Raw genomic sequence first — 19,670 nt, forward strand, 5'->3', positions numbered from 1 at the left:
CAGATACACAGAAGAGAAGCTAATTCCTCGGGACCAGGATCCACTACTTTGGTGGAAAAACAATGCACCTACATTCCCCTCTCTCAGCAGACTTGCCAAAAAACACCTGAGTGTGGTTGCAACATCAGTGCCAGCTGAGAGGATTTTTTCAAAGGCAGGGCAGTTGATAAGTCACAGGAGATGTGCAATTAAAGCAAAAAATGTGAATATGATACTGTTTCTAAACAGAAACCTCTAATCAACATCACTGTTCTGCACAGGGGGACAGTGCCCCCAGGGGGGGCTCTTAGACTATTTCTTTAGGCTAAAGGCTTTAGGAGTTGTGTATTTGTATACTTAATTTATTGTAGTATTATTATTTATTGTTTATTTTTTACCAACTGTTTGTTTAAATTACCTTTTCAAAGCCAGAAAATATGTGCAATGTAGGGAAGACATTTTGTTTTATTTTATTTTTGTATTATACTTGAAAAAAGAGAATTTGTTCTTTGTTTTATAAGATTTGTTTTGGAGTGATTGTTTTGTCGACTTTGTTTATTTAGGAGTATTCTACGAAAGAAGTTTTAATATTTTCGAAAGATAATTTTGTGCAATTTGTGGAAGACAAAAAGTCTGTTCTTTTGTTATTGAACAAAAACTTGTTTTATGTTAATAAAGTTCTTTATATTTACTGTTGAACTTTATCTGGGTTTTATTAAATTAATAATACAATTTAAAACAAAACACACAACACCTGAAAGTCACGAAAATGTATTTATATTTGATAATGCATTAATTGTCAAAAAGTACCGGTATTGATATCGATATCGGCGATACTGGTCCAGTATTTACTTGGTATCCAAAGCTTGCAGTATCGCCTACCACTACTAGTTGATCTCCTTCGTGCTTGCTATGTTGTACTGTAAATAAAAGTCATTTATGCTCGCCAAAATAAAGAGCATCTCAGTTTTTACACCAACTGGTTTCCACCCTGTTGGATGTTGGTGTTTGTTACAGTGCAAAGTCATATTAAAAACCAGTCTCTGGTCATTTATATCTGTGCCAAATAACAGAAATGGGTCGAGGCACGGTGGCTAAATTAAAGTAGTCAGTCTTCCTGGATGAAACTGCAGAATTTGTTGCACTGAACCAAATAATTCCCACAAGCCAGAGAGAGAAAGGGGGAGGGCTCGTCTTGTTAAACACCCTCCACCCTCCTCCATTTTTTTCTTATTTGTGCACTTGTTCCTTTCGAGGCATCCTCGCCGTGTCGCCTTTTTAAGTTGAGTTGCTGGTAGAGATTTCCTTCCTTCTGGGATCTGTTTCAACACCTGGTAAGGAGAAACTGGTGTTCGTGATGGTAAAATAGGGATAGACGCGACAATGCTCGGCAAAGTTATTGGAGCAAAGTTAGCTAAACTAGCTGAACAAGTTGGATAAGTCTTTGGCGGTTATGAATACAACTGTTGTTACCTAAGTGGTGTCCTTAATATAATTTTAACACTACAAGACCTGGAAATGACACGCATTAAGGCAAAGGACGTCCTGCAATCTGACGTTACTGTCGTTGTCTGTTTAATTTGTGTATTAATTAAAATAACGCTAGAGTTCATTTACCAAATCTCCGTGAGCCAGCTTTCAATTTAAGCTAGCAAACACTGGGATACATGTAAGCCTAGCTAGGTGCAGTAGCAGCTTCGTCACCTGCAGCCACGCCTGTTTCGATTCATGACTTCAGTTGACGTTTACACCTGTTTTTTTTTTTTTTTTTTAAATTTTTTTTTTAAAAAAAAATGTAAAACAGTAAAAACAAAGTTTCACATTACAGATCGTTGCAACAGATGTATAACAGCGGTACACCTGTTTGTTAAACCATGGTGCTCCAAAGCCCCTGTCCCTGTTTATTTAATCTGGCCTTTTATTTCATTGGGAATGAATCCAGGAATCTAGGTAATTTATTTCACCTTGGTGTTCCACACAAACCCTAATGGAAATGTCTTAAAACCTACTTTTTAAAAATAAAATGTATTGAGAAACTACACCAAATGAGAGATGGTGGTGTATTTTGAGGTAAAAAGTAGAGCATTATGATATTAGGAAGGATACGCTGTGTAAAAGTTTGCGTTTTGACAAAAACAGTTTAGAAATAGAAAACTTTCTGAAGAGCGTTAATGTAAACAAAACGGATTCAAAACGAACCCAGACCCTCACACAAGTAAAACGACACAAATTAAACTGAAGGTGTTAAATAGTGGTTAAAATGCTGCAGTGTTGACTATTTGGATGACATATTTTAAAATATGAGTGTTAAAGTTAATATTTCTGCATCTTCACCAGCAGAACTCATGTTGGCATCAGGAATCCATTATGGAGGTTGTCGGCAGCATTGAATCAGTGGCCTCTCCATGACATTTATCTCAGTTGAAAGTGTTTCTCAGGAAAAAAAAACAACTTTCTGGCCTAACATACTTGTTTTAGGTCCCAAAATTCCCATAAATTCATCTGAATTTGAAGGCATCCTTTTGTGTTCTATTTTCAAGAATATGCAGGGTTTCTAAATAATGTACACAATGCAGACGGTGACATATTCCAAACCTGTTACATTTAATGTTGATAACAAAATAACTTATGTTGCAAGACTCTCATAAGCCTCTCTCTTAACCACAGAACTCCATGTTGGATCCTGATGCCTGAAGAAAAATAAGGACGGTTGTACTTGATTGCAACACAAACAAAAAATAATGCAGTTAATATTTAGTTTCACTCAAGTACATAAATTAATTGAACCAGTGGCTGCCTTAATAGAGTAAGAGAAATCCAAAAAATTTTAATATTGTGCATCATACATTGAATCAGCAGAGTTTCAGCTAGTCTGTAGATCATACTTTGGTGTGTGGGAGATCATGTGTGGCGGTGGTTGTGCAATTTCTGACAAGGAATTGTAGTTGTTATGCATGAAATTAGAAGGAAAAATGTTGAAACTGGTGCTATCTCATAATGGTGAAGAATTCTTAAAAAAGGTTCCTGGAATGATGACCTGGATCAGCTCCACAGTCTAATGAATTGTTCCGTGGGCCATGTCCTACCTCTCCCAAAAATGTTATCAAAGTCCAAACAACGCTGGTAAATACATTGCCTCTGCTTTGGCGGAGATAAAAAAAATAAAAGGGGGGGGGGGTGGGCTGTATGAAAATCAACCGGAAGGGGGCTTCTTTATCTGTGTTCAGGATGAGGCTGGCTCATCATTGGACTACATTTCCAGCCTGCCAGCCTCTTCGGTTTGTAGTTTGGAGATGTTGTGTATTACCTGGTGCTCACACGACATTGTGTATGCACCTGCTTCCCTCAGATTGAGGACTTGGTCAGGGTAAGATTCATACTCACTGAAACAGTTTGGCATTTGTTGTACAGTAAAGATAAAAACACAGCCAGTACCTCGAAGTTAATAAGTAATACTTTGTGTCAAGGCTGGTGTATATGAAGGCAGCATGGCAGGTGCAAGCAGTACGTGTCGCTTTGGGGTTTCTGTTATGCACAGATTATACCCCTGTCATGATGTGAAACAGCCTCCAGGGTGTCTTAGGACTAAAAGCAGCAGGGACCACTGGTCTATTTGCATCAGTTGACCTTCATGGTTTCCTCGTGCTAATGGATATAGTGTCATGGCTGGTAACCACAGAAAACCTGGTTAGGAGGAGACCACCAGGGGCCTCTTCACATCATGATGGCGTATCAGTAATTGTCATGTTTTAGTGGTCTTGTTGTTGCAGCATTGAAGCGATGAGGAGCTGTGTCTTTTTAAGTGAAACTACTTTTCATCAACACCGCTCGGAGCAGTTTTTCCTTGACTCTCAGTCTTCTGCAGGATACTTGGCAGACTTGCTGGTCTAGTTTTGTTTCTTGAGGGAATGACCTGTATTTCATGCTGCTCGTTGCCTTTCCGCTCTGTGTAGGTGAAACACTTACAGTAAGGTGTGGCTGCCAATCACAACAACAGTCTGACCCATACAACCACAGTCTGGCTAATGACAAAGCATGGAGCTTAGAAACAAGACTGTAAAGAATGCAATATGAGACAAAGGCCTGGGAAAAATTTTCTAGGAAGTGGTAAATGGTCTTATATTTGTATAGCGCCTTTCTATGCTTTACAGCACACTCAAAGCGCTTTCACACTATTTGGCCATTCACCCATTCGCACTCCCAAACACACACCGGTGACATCACCGGGAGCAACTGGGGGTACAGTGTCTTGCTCAAGGACACTTCGACATGTTGACCGGACAAGCCGGGAATCGAACCGCTAATCCTCCGGTTAGGAAACGACCCACTCTACCTCCTGAGCCACAGCCGCCCTAGTGGTACTGTGTAGTTTTTGTTGTTGTCTACTGAAGAAGCTTGACTCTCTGAAATGTAGCATATGGTGCTCAGAAACGATCATGCACACAGAAAATACTGGTCCAAAGCAAAGAGTTACTCACATTTTTACTTCAATCAAATGAAAAGCATAAGAGGAATCATGCAAATGTGAATTATATGGTAAAGTGTTATAATACACATTAGTCTGGGTCATTGTGAGCCATAATTTTGTTTTCGGGACACAACAAATAATGATTGGAGAGATGTAAACAGCACTGATACAAGTCTCTATCGGGCAATAAGCCTCCACATGGGCCTGTGGGTGACAGTGTCGACAATGTCATTTAGTTCAGTCTCAAGTATCTCGACAGCTATGAGATGAACTGCCAAGAAGTTTTATAGACATTCATGGTTCCCAGGATGAATCCTAACGACTTTAGAGATGCCTTAACCTTTCCTCTGGTCTGGATACTGTTTATTTTGTTGGTTTATGACTGAACACCAGCAAAACTAGTGCTGATAAACCAGCAGATTAGTTAATTGTTTTAGCATTCGTTGATGGATGGTGGGAAATCATGTGTATTCTTCACCTCAGTATTTTCACATTAATGTTCATATTATAATAAAAATTTTACCAGAACTTTTTCTTCATTGAAAACTGGTTAAATAGAACTAAATAGTCCTGAGTTATGAGCCAAAGCCCTAGACAGCATGCGGGCTCATCATGATCATATATAATGATTTTTATATGAGTTTGTGTTTTTCTATTTTTAAATGCTTAGGAAAATATTTAAAATGAATGATTCTATGTCTGAGACAACCTGCAATACTATTTTATATTGTCTTTTTTTCTCAGAAGTCACATCACCAGTGAATAAGTCAGAAACAGTGGGATTAAATTGATGCCGGTCTTTATTAGCACTGGGACACTTTTGCTCCAACCCAGAGTCCTGAGTTAAAGCTGTCATGACTGTTGGCATCTGTAAAGCTCAAGTTTCCTTGAGGAAGTGAACTGATGTGTAGTCTTGCTGTTTTGGCTTTTTCAAGTAGCGCAGCATTTCTGAAAAGGTCAAGAAAATACGCTTCTGGGAGGGGAATAAAAATGATATGCCCCGTCTGTTCAAGATACAAGTAGCATGGTGCACATGAGGATTTCACTGAGGTTTCAGCCCTTGTTCTGCTGGAAGTGACTGTGTGTGTGAAACAGGTGAGACAGGCTGGAAGGAGAGCTCCTGTGTGTGTGTGTGTGTGTGTGTGTGTGTGTGTGTGTGTGTCCCAACTCCTTTAGTCAAACAGTCATGTGTGTGTTTTAGGTGTGTCAGTCTTTGAACTGCTGCTGCTTTTCTACAAAATGTTCCTTGTGAACTGACGCTTTTGAAATGAGAATGCAGGTTGTGGCAACAGTAGGACATCCACTTTTTAGCTGTTGTGACTAATTTCTGTGTTTTTATCTCCTTTTCTTTTGCGTTTAAACATTTTCTGTCAAGTTTATTTATTTAGGGCTGTTTTCCTCCTCCTGTCTGATTTGTCAAATCAGCTGGAGCTGTTTGTACACAACAGTGGATCAGTCTCATTGACCCTCAAGGGACCATTAACATGCACCCAGTGGGGCCACTGCACTAAAACGGGGGGCACACTGCTCTATTTCAGTGATGACACCACATCCAATCAGGCTGTGACCCAAAGGCATTCACCTGATTATTACAATTTGAAAAAAGGCTTCTGAATTGACATGTGCTCATTTTTATGGATTTTGAGGCACTGATTCATACAGCAAAGCACTCTATGTCTTGATCAGGTATAAATGTAATGAGCACAGCTTAGTTCAATGGAAAATGTGTGGAATATCTTACAGACCAGAGTCTGTTACAATTTTAGACATTTTCCTTTTCAGTGGTCCAGAATTACCAAACCTTTTGGAAGCATTTCAGACCTGTGTGAGACATTTTTTCATTTTCCTCTTCCTCTTTGTTTTCATCTACTGGTTTAACAGGATTTTTTTCCCCCTCTGTTTTTCCCAGTGTCATAAGGATACTGTGGAACGCGTATCATGGAACACAAAAAGACAGAAGTTCATATGAACAAGGTGAGTCACTTCTGTCACAGATGGCAAAATGATTAGCTTTTAGTCATTAAAGAACAGAGATCCAAAAAGCACTAACTTCAAAGTTAGCCTGTTTTAAGGGTGTGTCATAGTATTATTACATTTCTAAACACACACACACACACACACACCCCAGCAGAGCTGTATCCCTTAGAGTCGAGGGGAAAATCTAAATTGCTAAGTGGATAAGAGCTTGTTGACGTTTGAAATAAAATATCTCCAACACAGGTCAATATTGACATAAACCTACTGTTACATTAAAGCTGCGACTTGAATATAATATCTGTTAATTTATTTCTAATTGAATGGGATGAATTACAGACCCTGAACAAAGAAGCTGTAACTATCCAGAGACGTAGTCGGGGCAGTACAACCCGTGCAATAGATGGATAGGCAGATACTTTATTGATCCCAGGGGAAATTCAGGTATCCAGAAGTAACAGCAATGATGACCAAAATCACAGCACCCACAGTAAAGAAATATATAAAAAAATACAAGAAATGTATAGTAGCATTTAGCAGCAGTAACATGTGCCAGGTATACAGTATACATAAGTAAATGTGCATGGGGTACCTGTGTTCAATGCCAGTATGTGCAGGATTGAACACTGCAAGAATTAAAAACAAATGTCAATATGTGCAAGAAAAGAGCATTATGTGCAAAAGTAAAAACAAGGATAAACAATGTGCTGTGCAGTAGTATAGCATCATAGTGAAGTGGGGTCATAATATTATGGAGCTGAGTAGTGGCATCACATGTGCATGTCCAGAAGTCAGCTCAAACCTCCTCATTGAGAGGAGGTGAAGAGTCTTGTGGCCCAAGGGACAAATGATTTCTTCAGCCTTTCCATGGAGTAGGAGAGAGACAACAGCCTACTGCTGAATGAGCTCCTCTGCCTGGTGATGGTCGTGTGCACAGGGGGACGAACATGGTCCAGCATGGACAGCAGCTTCCTGAGGGTCCTCTTCTCTGCTACAGATGTAAGGGAGTCCAGCTCTGTACCCTCTACAGAGCCATCTTTCCTCACCAGCTTGTCCATCCGTGAGGCATCTCTCTTCTTAATGCTTCCTCCCCAGCACACTACAGCAGAGAAAAGGACGCTGGCGATGACAGACTGGTAGAACATCTATAGCAGCTTCTTGCAAATGTTGAAGGACCCCAGCCTCCTCAAAAAGTACAGCTGGCTCTGTCCCTTCCTGAACAGCGAATCTACGTTGGTGGACCAGTCCAGTTTGTTGCCCATTTGTAGGTCTGGATGACCTCCACACAGACCCCCTCAGTGGACACCCGCTTCATGTGGGGTTTGGGACTCAGGAAGTCTACCACCATCTCTGTGGTTTTGGAGGTGTTAATAAGGTGGTTAGACTTGCACCATGCAGCACCGCCCTGTACTAGGCTGCTGTACTCATCCTCCTGTCCATCCCTGATACGCCCCATGACTCTGTGTCTCTTTAAAGTAGAACAGGAAATGTTTGTGCAGACAGTGATTGTACCCATGTCAGTGTCATAAATGATGTCTGTTGTAGCTGCTGTTGCCGTAGTGCAGCTCTGTGTTCTCTGGAAAAAAAAAAAAAAGGTTTTGTTGTTTCTTAGCCTGAGAGCTCACCTGACTTGAGCTGGCCTGCTGCAGTTTGCCAGACCAGTTCCCTCTCCACAGGGCTCAGTTAGTTTCTGAACAGACTGTTGTTTGGATGCAGCACTATGACATGCTTTCTGTACTTAAACTCTGATATTCTTTTGTAGGTAGCCAATCTATTTGAGCACTTGTGAGTCAGCAGAGTGGGACATTTGCTAACAAATACATAAGGTATGTTTGTTTGCATTTGCTTTTAATGTGGTGCAGTAATGTGTGTACTGACTTTCAGTGGTATTATATTGTGGTGATGTCACTCTATAATATCCGTCTTCATTTCAGTCATCTTTTTATTCAGTCTCTCACACAGTATTTGTTTTCTGCCTATGTTACTCACAATGTTTCGCTCCCTCTGCCTGTGTTTGTTGGTCTCAGCACTGGGGAGAGTGTTTTTCCTTTGGCCTCCAATGGCCTTCGTGCTTGTTTCCCAAGTCCAGGCATGACTGTCACCCCTAAAAAAAAAAACGGTACTTGGCCTAATTCCTGTTCTGAATACACAAGTCCCAGGTTGGTCAGCATGCATTTTAAGAGCTCATTTCCACTTGCACTTACCCTTTGTGTTTTAGAGCAGAGACACACCAAGCCGACGTGAAAGACCAATGATGACCAGCGATGAAGGCCAACTGTTGCGTCACCTCACATCAGCTTTATCTGGTCCAGTCAGGTGGAAAAAGTGACACCTGAACACACCGCACAGACTACAGCCAACGGCCAAGCATGTACGTTCTGCGCTTGCATGAGAGAAATGACTCACCCCCACCAACAGGTGGTGGTATCTGTGTTCGCCATTCAGAAAGGGAAAGAAGAAAACCGTGCAGCTATTCTTCAACATAGCTGCTGTTTATAGCTGCTTCTAATCAAAAATGTATCCAATAAGAAGTTGCGAATGGCAGTGGCCGACTAGTGTCAACGGTGCGGGACACATCGGAAAGATGAGCTGCGAAAGACGATGGCCGACGGCTGACCGTCAGCCTGGTGTGTCATGGCCTTTAGGCCACATCTACAGTACAGCTGATGTCTTAATTTAATTTCTCCTCATACATGAAAGTGAAAGTGAAAGTTTTCCAATCAGGATTCATCATCTGAAAGTCAAACTTATGTTTTGGTACAAAAATCTGATTCTGAATTATGTGATTCCACAAAAATCCAAGTTGTGTGGAAGCTCCCATTTTGAGTTGAGCAGTTAGGATCTGTGCATGTTTTTGCACTGACATGCATGTCTTAATTTAACTGTTGAGCCTTCTCATCACATAACTAGATCCGGTCCAGCTCAGATGGATGACGGGGATGACCTGCGGTCGAGGCACTCCTCTGAGGATTCACTGGCTTCATCCGCGACTGAGCCCATCAACCTAGAAGGTCAGCTCGTCTCTCTTAGCAGGGATGAGGAGCTGCTGTACCTTTTATTTAACTTGAAATGTAGCATATGAAAAGTTCAGTGTAGTTTTATTTTCTGTGTTGTATTCATTTTTATTATTTTTAATAACAGTAATTAATATGTTTGCTTTTTGTCAATAACAGACAAAGATCAGCGCATTATGTGCAGTGCTGCTGTAATAACACTGACGGTTAAAAATCCACTTAATATCTTTTTGTTGACTTAAACCAAGTCATGAACCAATATGAAAAGACTAAAACCTTTTTACCATGATAAAAAAAAAAGTTGCCAGCAAAGTTTAAAACATTTAAAAATAATCTGCACATGACCAGTTAAGAATCACTGACATGCATACTCATGACCACAAAGCACAAGCCTTGGGTGATACAGGTCCTAGTGTGACTGTCTCTGTGTCATCCAGATTCCCATTATGTTGAGCTGTGGGCGGAGATGGAGGCGGATGCCCGGAATCTGGAGGCAGAGTCCTGGAGCGTGGCTGTGGACCCAAACTATGTGAAGAGCCTGACCAAAGAGGCTGTAAATAGACAGGACGTCATCTATGGTAGGCTGAGCCGGGGAATTCAAAGTTTGAATCAGTTAGTGAGTCTGGAACTTTATAAATAGGTGATCTCCTTCAGATACAGGAGTAAACGCGTATCTCTGTCACTCTCCTAGAGTTGATGCAGACAGAGATGCACCATGTGCGCACCTTGAAAACCCTTTATCATGTCTACATGCATGAGTTAAGGCAGCTGATAGAAGAAGACAGACTTAACAGGCTCTTCCCAGGAGTGAAAGACCTGCTCAGCCTCCACCAGGACTTCCTTAACTGCCTCAAAGCACACCAAAACCAGAGTCAGAAGGAAGGAGGCCCAAACAGCTACCAGATCACAAAGCTGGGGGAGATCCTCATCTCTCAGGTAGAGTATTTAAAGCCACAGAAGGTTAGAGGTTCATGTGAATCACTGATTGCAAAGGGTGGGGACATCCCTGGAACTCCAGTTAAAAGGGGTAGTTTGTTTTGGGAGGAATTTCCTTAAACAAGCACAGTTGAGAAGGACAGTTTTTGAATAAATATTTCTTTCTTCAGATGGAAATATCATCATTCACTCACTTTCAGGACAAAACACCAGTAAAGCTTGTGTGTCCGCATAGCATACAGTGAGGTACTATTCCATGCAAATCCTGTTCAGAATAACCAAATGCAGCCGGTAGCTACTCTATAGGGTTCCAGAAGGATAAAAGGGATCCTGAATTTACAGTAAATAGGTTGTTCAACATTATCTAGATGTGCTCAAGTCACGTGCATATTTTATCTAAAACTGTTGCTTTAGGCTTCACGTCCAGGCTGTTGATGATTTCACATGAGTTTCTAGATTGTTTTTGGGGAAGTTCTTTAAAGTTGATTTAAAATTCAATTGGAGCTGTTGTCAGAGCAACAAGTTCAATAAGCCCAAACCTGCAAAGGTGCAGCTTACTGACAGTTGTGTACAAACCAAGATGTGTTCAAGTCAGTCCCCTAATTTTCAATGAGAAAATGAACAAATCAGTCATCAGACTGCATTCAAATATGTGAATTAACCTGTATGAGAATTAATGCAACACATTTAGCCTGATAACAGCATAAACACCTGACCTTGCTCTTTATCTTGTACATTTATCCACCTGTTTCCAACCTTGTCACTCGAGGTGCACATGCTGAGTGTTAAGGTGTCCAGAGGAATGACTGGTATGTCTGAAACACTCTACATTGGGACTTCAGGGTGTGCTCGTGCGTCATAAGCCCAGGAATGATGCCGTATTGCGAGCATTGCATTCCTGGAAAACCATTTTTACATCATCTGCTGACAATAATTTTCATGAACAAAATGACATTTATCACAGATACACCAGATATTAACCAGGCATTAAAGTTAAATCAAAGTGGCCTTGCATTTTGAGGTTGGCTACTGTTTGGACTCTGATATAAGGACAAATTACTGTAAATATAGTAAGATGCTACAGTAGTTACCTCTGGTTTTGGTTCCGTGTGTGTTGGTTTGTTGGTTAGCAGGATTACAGACAAACGGCTGATGATCATCGGCATACTTGGTACAGACATTGGCGGGGACCAACCCTAGAAGTGATTAAATTTTGGGTGAAGATCAAGGTCACACACACACACACAAAAAAAAAAACAAAATCACAAAAATTCTTATCTTAAACACGGGGCAAAGTTATCTCCGTCAGTATGTGTCAGGCCAACACCCATCGTTTCCTATAGTCAATGCTCATTAGGATATGTAACTGTCCCGCTTTTGCTCTCAGAATCAGCATTTCTTGGTCATCATGCCTTGACTGATTCTTTTATTAGTGTGACATGTCAGGTGTGTTCTTCTGAACTGTTCAGTTGATGAACATCAGTGATGTAACCCTCCTTGGTGTGAGCCATAAAGCCAGGACTTCATATCTGGGTTTTTCTTCAATTGTTCCCTTTCCCAAAATTTTCCAGTCACATGTTAGCAGTAACTTTAATATAGTGAGTGGTGTTGCTGCTATTTGTCCCCTTTTTGGAAACAATTTTCATGGGTTGTCCTCCTGCTGTGATAGTTTTCGGGCCAACTGGGAAAACAAATGATGGAATTCTACAGTCTCTTCTGCAGCCATTACAATGAAGCCATCAGCCTCTACAAAGAACAGCTGCAGAACAGCAAGAAGCTGCAGTCTCTTATTAAGGTAAACAATCTCATTTTTATTGCAGAGAATGCACTGGAATTGACACAAGTGCACATCAGCATCAGCTTTTCACAAACAGTGATTATACAAAAAAATACTGCAGCTACCAATGAAACAAGTAAACGTAACATACCTGAACTAATACATTTCAGTTCTGAAAAACAAAACGTTTCTTCATTTTTAACAGAAAATAGGTCAGCTGTCGCTATTGCGAAGGTTGGGAATCCCTGAATGTTTTCTCTTGGTGACTCAGCGCATCACAAAATATCCCGTCCTGGTTGAGCGAATCATACAGAACACCGAAGGTAAACTCTCACCCCTCATCATTTACCTGTCTCTCTATAGGCTGCTATAGTTGTTAGGCTTTGCTCAGCCTTTCAGTGTTTAACTCAAATGACTGAAAAGCAGTTGGCTACTTTCTTCACTAACACAAACACTGGCTGGAATAGTCCTGTATATTTCATGTTTTAATATAAAGAAGTGAATACTGGTTGACCTATGTATTTCTAACCCTTACAGCTGACACAGATGAGTACCAGGCACTGTCACAGGGTTTGACGTTAATCAGACGCACCATCTCCCTGGTGAATGATCGGGTCAGGGAGTATGAAAAAGCTGTTCGTCTGAGAGAGATTGCCCTGCGTCTGGAGCCAAAATCTCAGGGGCGGATGAAGGACGGCCAGCTGTTCCGCAGAGAAGATCTAATCCAGGACAACAGGTCGCTGCTGCATGAAGGCACTGTCACCTGGAAGTCCTCTAGTAAACAGAAAGGTTTGTGGCAAGTTGATTGGCATTGTGAAAACGCAGAATAACTCTGAGGACATGATACATCAAGTAAATGACAGCTGTGGATTACTGCAGTATAATAGGGACAAGTGTACTTGTTTCCTGTTTGTACTTTTTTTTTTTTAAATAGAAGGTTCAGAACCAGCCAACAAAACCAGTGTGTCAACATTTTTATGTCATTACATAGTTGTCAAAGATTATCGGTCTCATCAAATGCATTATACACATGCCTCATGACTGTCATGGCCGCTTGAGTCATATCAAACCCTTGTGGTGTTTTGATACTGAGCTGCATTAATATCCTCCTGCAGATATCAGTGTGCTAGCGGTGCTGCTGACAGATGTGCTCCTCCTCCTACAAGAGAAAGATCAGAAGCTTGCATTTGCTGCTGTGGTGAGTTCTGCCACATCTTGCTATGTACAGAAACTCGATCAACATCAATCATGTCCTGCTGTATCATTTTACATATGTTTAATTTGGTTTTTCCCTTTTCCAGAAACAACATCAGCAATAATAGGTCTAGGGTACTGGCTTTTTTAGATTTGTTAATTATGAAAAGACTAAAGTAAATGTGTCTGGCTCTGACATACAGATTTCTTTGTAGATAATTAATTTAGCATGATGTGTAATAATCCAGGACCGATATGATAATTTGAAAGAAAATGGCAATAATCTTTTTGTGGCTCATGCAGGACAACAAGCCACCAGTGATCTCCCTTCAAGGGCTGATAGTTAGGGAAGTGGCCCATGAAGACAAAGCCATGTTCCTTATCTCTGCCTTCACCTCCAGCTTGCCGGAGATGTATGAGATCCGCACGGGCTCCAGAGAGGAACGCAACACCTGGACAGCCCGCATATGGAAGGCTGTGTCTGACTGGTAAGCTGAAGATGGCATAGATCTGCTCAAAAATGTCAGGACAATTATCTAATAATTATTTAAATTTGTTGCACAAATGTTATTAAAATCTTGCTGCTAGTTTTTGAATACCTTGGCACTGACCAAAGTGTGTGTGTGTGTGTGTAAATGTTTTGGCCTGACAGTAGCTGTACAAAGTGCAAGGACCTGTGAGAATTAACCTTAGGGCCACGAATATGCAAACTGTGGTGTTTGTTGAGATGTCCTGCTGGGACCCATGCATTGAACACAATGCAGGGAGCACTGTTTCATGGGAAACTGAGTATGTTGTAATTACATGTAAGATGACAAAACTGAGCTGCATGTTTTCTGTAATTCAGCTGTCCAGACGACGAGCTGTCCCACAAACTGACTGCTAAACTGCAACGGTGTCAAGGTAAGTCAGCTGAGATTATCTGCCACAAATCACACAGAGCCCCCTGCCAATATGCGACGTTTACCAGTGCACCATTGACCCTATAGGTTTTGAAATGTTGCATCGTTACTAATTTGTGTACAGTAACCTATTCTTTTGTTTTGTGTGCCGTTTTCTTAATGCCTCCATGCCAGTGTTGGCCACAGCCAGAGGCATTATGTTTTCAGATTGTCTGTCCGTACAGCCCATTCTTGTGAACACGTTATCTCAGGAACACCTTGAGAACACCATTTCTTCAAATTTGGCTCAAGTGTTGACTTGAACTCAGTGATGAACTGATTAGATTTCGGTGGTCAAAGGTCAAGGTTGGCGGAGGCATGCAACCATGAAGTGATAATTCTAGTTTTGTCCTGTACTGGAGATTTGCTTTGGTTTTTATACTATTGTAATATATTTCAGTAGAAGAAATCTGAAATTCACAGGAAGCAACCTTTACTGGCATTGTGAATAAATAAATGTGTGTGTGTGTGTGTGTGTATATTATTGTGTATTATATATGGCCTTAATTTTGTTTTCCCTTTTTAGAATGTGCAGCCTTACTGTGAGTTAAGTGTATGTTCAAATGTTTGAATTTGAAGCTTAGGAAAGTGTCTGAAGTACATACTGTAGGTTTTCACTGAGCCATAATGTATCCAATTTAAATTTTTCTCTCTGAATTTACTAAGATAACCATTCTGTTCATTTTATCCTGTTGCTATGTAGATTATCTAAAGGAGAAGGATGACCTTATTATAGGAAGTCTAGCAGACAAGCAGCAGATGTTTGCTGATCTCTACAAGAATGTGACAGAGCAAGAATACCCCCACAAAGGGCTGCTGCTCCGGGGAGATGCGACTGACCTCCAGCAGGGGGAGGCACTGTTCAAGGCAGCCATGGTAGAGGGTAAGACCTGAGATGGCATCAGTTTCTATTTGCTTTCAGTATTTGATTGGATTAATGATGCAGTAGTACTGATCAGTTTTTGAACTGGCTAGCTATGAATCATCTAATATGTTTAAAATCTGCACACATGCACTGAAGTAAAAGTGAAATGCACTCAGTTTTGTTTTCCCATAGAGCCAAGGCATGTGTTTTAGGGAGGAGATTATGGAGTTGTTTCTTCTGTTGTGTGCAGTGGAAAACCTGCAGAACCTGTTATTCTCAAGGATAACAGAGAAAAACCTTTTGGATGAGAGTGGGCCACTCAGGCAAACTCAGACATTTGCAGCGGCTGGAAGTGACTCCAACGCAAACACCACCCAAAGTAAGCTGTATTACGTATGCGCCATCTTTTTAATACTGTGTGAACATTGGAGCAAAGTGACAAAAACATACTTGTATTGTGATGATGGCTAGTTTTTTTTTTTTTTTGTAATTTGCTTTCCTCAGATGGAGATGTACCTGAGAGGCGGCGTAGCAGTGACGGCAGTTTGTTGTACATCAGTCACACCACCAGTGACCCTCAGCTCCAGGAGGTGTACAGCTCTGCAGGCCTGGAACAGTCTGTGAGTGAGGGATATGTAAAGAAGCTAAACCTTTTTTCCACCTGATGATTTACAAATATGAAGTATTTACAGTGCTTGTGCCATTTTTCTCCAAGGCTGATGACAACACACTCCCTGTACCAAACTGTAATTCAGTCTCCAGTCATTTCCCTGAGGCAGAGGTAGCCCTTCTAATATATAATAATCAAATCGGTAGTAATTTCCCTTTTTCATCTGTAGAAACATTGATATCGGCCTCTGTCACTTTTTTTTTTCTGTAGTTGTATGACAGAGTGATGTTGCTCGCGCAGAAGCTCTACAGTTTACAGGTAAGGCACTTGCCTCATTTCCTTAAGCTACCTACAAAAATGCTTTCATATTTTTTCTGTACTGCAAAAATAAGAAGGTGAGTTTGGTTATGACTTGGTTATATCACATTTTCCACTGTGCAGGCAGTCATTGTCCAGCAGGACAGCCAGATTGAGCTGCAGCGTGCTTTTCAATTGGAGAGACAGCAGACCAGCCGCCATTACAGCTTTGTGCTGCTTGATCAGGAGAAGCAGCGCAACTTAGAGAAGCAGAAAGAGGAACTTGCCAACTTGCACAGGATGCAGGCTCAGCAACGAGAGGAGCAGCAACGCTGGGAGAAGGAGAGAGAGCGGCAGAGGATGCAGATTGAAGCCCTGGAGGGTCAGCTGCAACAGAGAGAGGAGGAGTGCAGGAAGTGGGAGGAGAAACTCGACGAGGAGAAGGCTGAGCTGGAGAGACAGAAAGAAGACCACCAGCAGAGCCTGGAGAGGCTGAGGGAGTCCATAAAGTCTGTAGAAAAGGAGAAGGAGCGTCAGACGCAGGAGAGGGAGCGCTTGGAACAGTTACAGGAGAAAATTAAGAAACACTTGAGCCTGATAAACCCTGGATACGCCAACTATGAGGATCCCACACAAGTGAGAAAGGGGATAGCAGTAGTTTTGTGTATTGGTCTGTTGATCATTTTTTAATGCCCACTGAAATGGAAAATATATTTCTTTTGCCTTGCCATCACATTCAGTAGTTTCATAACAATAGTGGTTCAGAATCTTCTGAAACGAGAAGAGCTGAGTGATCTTCAGCCTTGAATAAATGTTGCCACTGTCGATGAGGAACACATGGGTGATGTATTAGAAATGCACCGTGAGAGAGATTTAAGCACCAGAACCTGTTTATCCATCTCCATTAGTGCAGTGTACAGGGCACAGAAACTGAAATCATTTAGCTCAATTAATGCATTAAACAGAACTCCATTTTTTTTTCCTTAAATCAGTTCAATGTACTGGCTCAAGACTTTTCATAAAACTTTCCTCTTTCTCCTTAGTACTCGGCTCTCTCCAGTTCCCAGTCATTCAGTGGAAGTATGGTGAATGGAGGTGGAACTCTACCCTACAAACCCCACATCTTGTACAGCACCACCACCTTTAGTCCCATGGAAATTCCTCCAAAGGTCCCACCACGCAAGGAGAGCATCCTCTCCCCCCCAGCCAAAACTGAGCCGCCCATCCACCTGATCAGCACCACCAACCAGGTGCACAAACCTGCGGTCGTGCAGCAGCGGATCCCCACCAAGCTGGCTACTGTACCCAAGGAAAAGGAGAAAGGCTTCAAGACAAAGAGCTCCCACCAAAGAACACACAGTGCAGGTCAGGATAACATTCTTGCTTCATGTTCCACTACAGGGGCTGTGCATTTATAACACAAGGGATCTCGGAAAGAAATCAGAAACTGCCTGTATTCTTTATTTGTTGGTTTCAAACATTTATCTTTAGCTTAACTTTTAGAGAACAGATTGTTTCAGTATTGTTAGTACCACGTCTAACTAAAAGCAGTCTCCAGATTCAAATGGCTTCATATTTTTGGTTAGTCTAATTTGCACATTCACATGCAGTTTTACAACTCGTAAAAAATAAAAACCATATACCCCTATATTGTCTACTTTCTTAATCCAGCCAATATAGATGTGAATCAGGTGGTACCCATCCGAGTGAAGGGAAAAGGAGGAGGAGGAGGCACGCTGAGAGCCAAGATGGACGCCAGTCCTCAAAGAATCTACCACTCAGGTACAGTGATTTTATTTCCCCCTACCCCTTTGAGAAATGGCTTCTGACTATCAAAGACATCACACTGCACATACTCAGATCTGTTCACATACGAGATGTTTGTCTTTTGAGGGTCGGATACTCACCAACTTGTGAGATGGTCATGAGAGTTTGCGTTCGGCTTCTTCAGAGCAGCAGCTGTGTTCAGTTTATACACAAGACAAATGGAGTGGTTTTGGCACAGTACAAGAAATGTTTACCTTGTGTATAGACTATAAAACAAAGAATAAATTCCATAGTTACTATCATCTTAGGCTTCATTTATGGCTCTGCATTACACTGTACCTACAGCATGGGTAATGTAGCGTCGTCCTCTATGCTGTAGCCTGACGTGCACCTCTCCAGAAATGTAAGTGCATGACACGGCAATGCAGACAACTGATTTGGTTGCATTGAATTTCCTTATTAATGTCTTGACTTGAATGAGAAGATAATTGGTAGATAAATCTTATAGGTACCTACTATAGCCATTTATTTCCCCCCCCCCCAATCTCTCTTCAACCAGATACCTTCAGAACAGCTGAATCTCCCCAGAGTGTGAAAAGCGCTCAGTCATTCATTAGGCACAAGAGGAGCAACAGCGAGGCTTCTCCACCAGTGCCACCTCCGTTCCCCAAAGATGTTCTTGAAAAGGGCAAAGAGAAGGTAATATTCCTTTAACCATAATCTACAGACTGGAGTTTAGAGAAGGCCTCTGGAACCACAAAGACTTGAACACATGGAAAGACTAGTGGAGCTTTGAAAAGACGTGGCTTCATGATGTCCATATGAGTCCAGTGTGAAGAGCCTCGTTACTATTATGCCGCTTAATCCCTGGAAACCAACAGATAAAAAGCTACGTGATGGACATGTTTCATAAGAGGCCGCTCAAAAGATGTAAAAAGTTGGGATTGTTTGTACATTGGGAAAGATGTTTTAAATGAAGAAGCTGCCACAACTCTTCTTGCCAAAGACTTTTTTTCTGAACTTTATCATTTTATCTGAAATGAAAGTAGGGTTTCTTTAGCACTCGTGTCTTAAGTCTTTTCTTTTTAATTGAATGGATTATAAATGCAGTGTGAGGAAGCTATAGGCATGCCACATTTACACCTGTTTGGATATGAAGTACCAAGCACAACATGAATCGGGTAACCTTGAAATTAGTACTGTGGACCTGCCTCTCAGTATCTGTTCTAATCAGCTGTTCAATGAACAGTTTGTGGAAGAGTCTGATTGTTGCAGTGACGAGTCAGCAGGTCCAGTATTTGTGCGGAGCCTGTATGTGCACTTCCTGGCTGGAGACGGTGAGCGTTCATGACATGACCATATCTGCAGGATTGTTTCAGTTCACAACTAGACATCTGTTTTTAGCATATGAGAATTCTGAGTGTGATTCCCTGTTAAATAATTTAACCTTATGTTGTGCATTGGCTACTGTCACCTTTGGATTCCATGTAGAATATTGTCCAGTTCCTAAGAAATGGAGCATGGAATTAAAAAATGGTTGACTTTACAGCCTTTGATTTTTCTGTGGATTGACTGCATGTGGCTGAAGAAAACCTAAACTTGTTTTAAAGAGAAGTGAAGTGATGCCATGGTGCCTTCATGACCTTGAGGAAGGTAGATTACTTCATTTCCCTTCAATTCTGTTAAATGGTTGCCTCAAGATAGTGATGGTGCTTTTGTCTCATACTAGTAGGGCTGCACGATAAATCGTTTTGTGAGCATGATTCAGATCCCTGTATGATCTTAGTCTTACGTGGCAATGATTCTGCCATGTTTGTATTGGCAGGGAGATGCCTTGCATCAAACCAA

General features: G+C 41.3%; 1 protein-coding gene across 2 annotated transcripts; it reads left to right on the top strand.

The window, feature by feature from the left end:
• Window positions 1-796: 796 nt before the first annotated feature.
• On the top strand, window positions 797-19,368 carry arhgef18a (rho/rac guanine nucleotide exchange factor (GEF) 18a). Of its 2 annotated transcripts, XM_020591362.1 has the most exons (23): window positions 797-1,313; window positions 6,357-6,421; window positions 8,184-8,247; window positions 8,449-8,540; window positions 8,640-8,792; window positions 9,332-9,432; window positions 9,873-10,013; window positions 10,127-10,371; window positions 12,041-12,166; window positions 12,354-12,471; window positions 12,686-12,937; window positions 13,264-13,346; window positions 13,646-13,830; window positions 14,190-14,245; window positions 14,987-15,166; window positions 15,399-15,527; window positions 15,653-15,768; window positions 15,864-15,929; window positions 16,029-16,076; window positions 16,200-16,691; window positions 17,099-17,420; window positions 17,727-17,837; window positions 18,382-19,368. In XM_020591362.1, exons 6-23 carry the CDS (start codon window positions 9,348-9,350, stop codon window positions 18,534-18,536), a joined length of 2,910 nt encoding a protein of 969 aa, XP_020447018.1. In that variant the 5' UTR covers window positions 797-1,313; window positions 6,357-6,421; window positions 8,184-8,247; window positions 8,449-8,540; window positions 8,640-8,792; window positions 9,332-9,347; the 3' UTR covers window positions 18,537-19,368. The 2 variants fall into 2 exon arrangements, with proteins under 2 accessions (XP_020447018.1, XP_020447019.1); XM_020591363.1 differs by lacking the exon at window positions 8,449-8,540.
• The last annotated feature ends 302 nt before the right edge of the window (window positions 19,369-19,670 follow it).

This window comes from Monopterus albus, unplaced genomic scaffold, assembly GCF_001952655.1.
Source record: "Monopterus albus unplaced genomic scaffold, M_albus_1.0 scaffold14.1, whole genome shotgun sequence".
Taxonomy (NCBI): Eukaryota; Metazoa; Chordata; class Actinopteri; order Synbranchiformes; family Synbranchidae; genus Monopterus; species Monopterus albus.

Bases quoted from the DNA above. Each gene is read 5' to 3' on its own strand.
- arhgef18a (XM_020591362.1), top strand. From the start codon at position 9,348: ATGGATGACGGGGATGACCTGCGGTCGAGGCACTCCTCTGAGGATTCA. The intron at 13,347-13,645 runs GTGAGTTCTGCC...TGGCTCATGCAG, and splicing joins AGCTTGCATTTGCTGCTGTG to GACAACAAGCCACCAGTGAT. The intron at 17,421-17,726 runs GTCAGGATAACA...TTCTTAATCCAG, and splicing joins CCAAAGAACACACAGTGCAG to CCAATATAGATGTGAATCAG.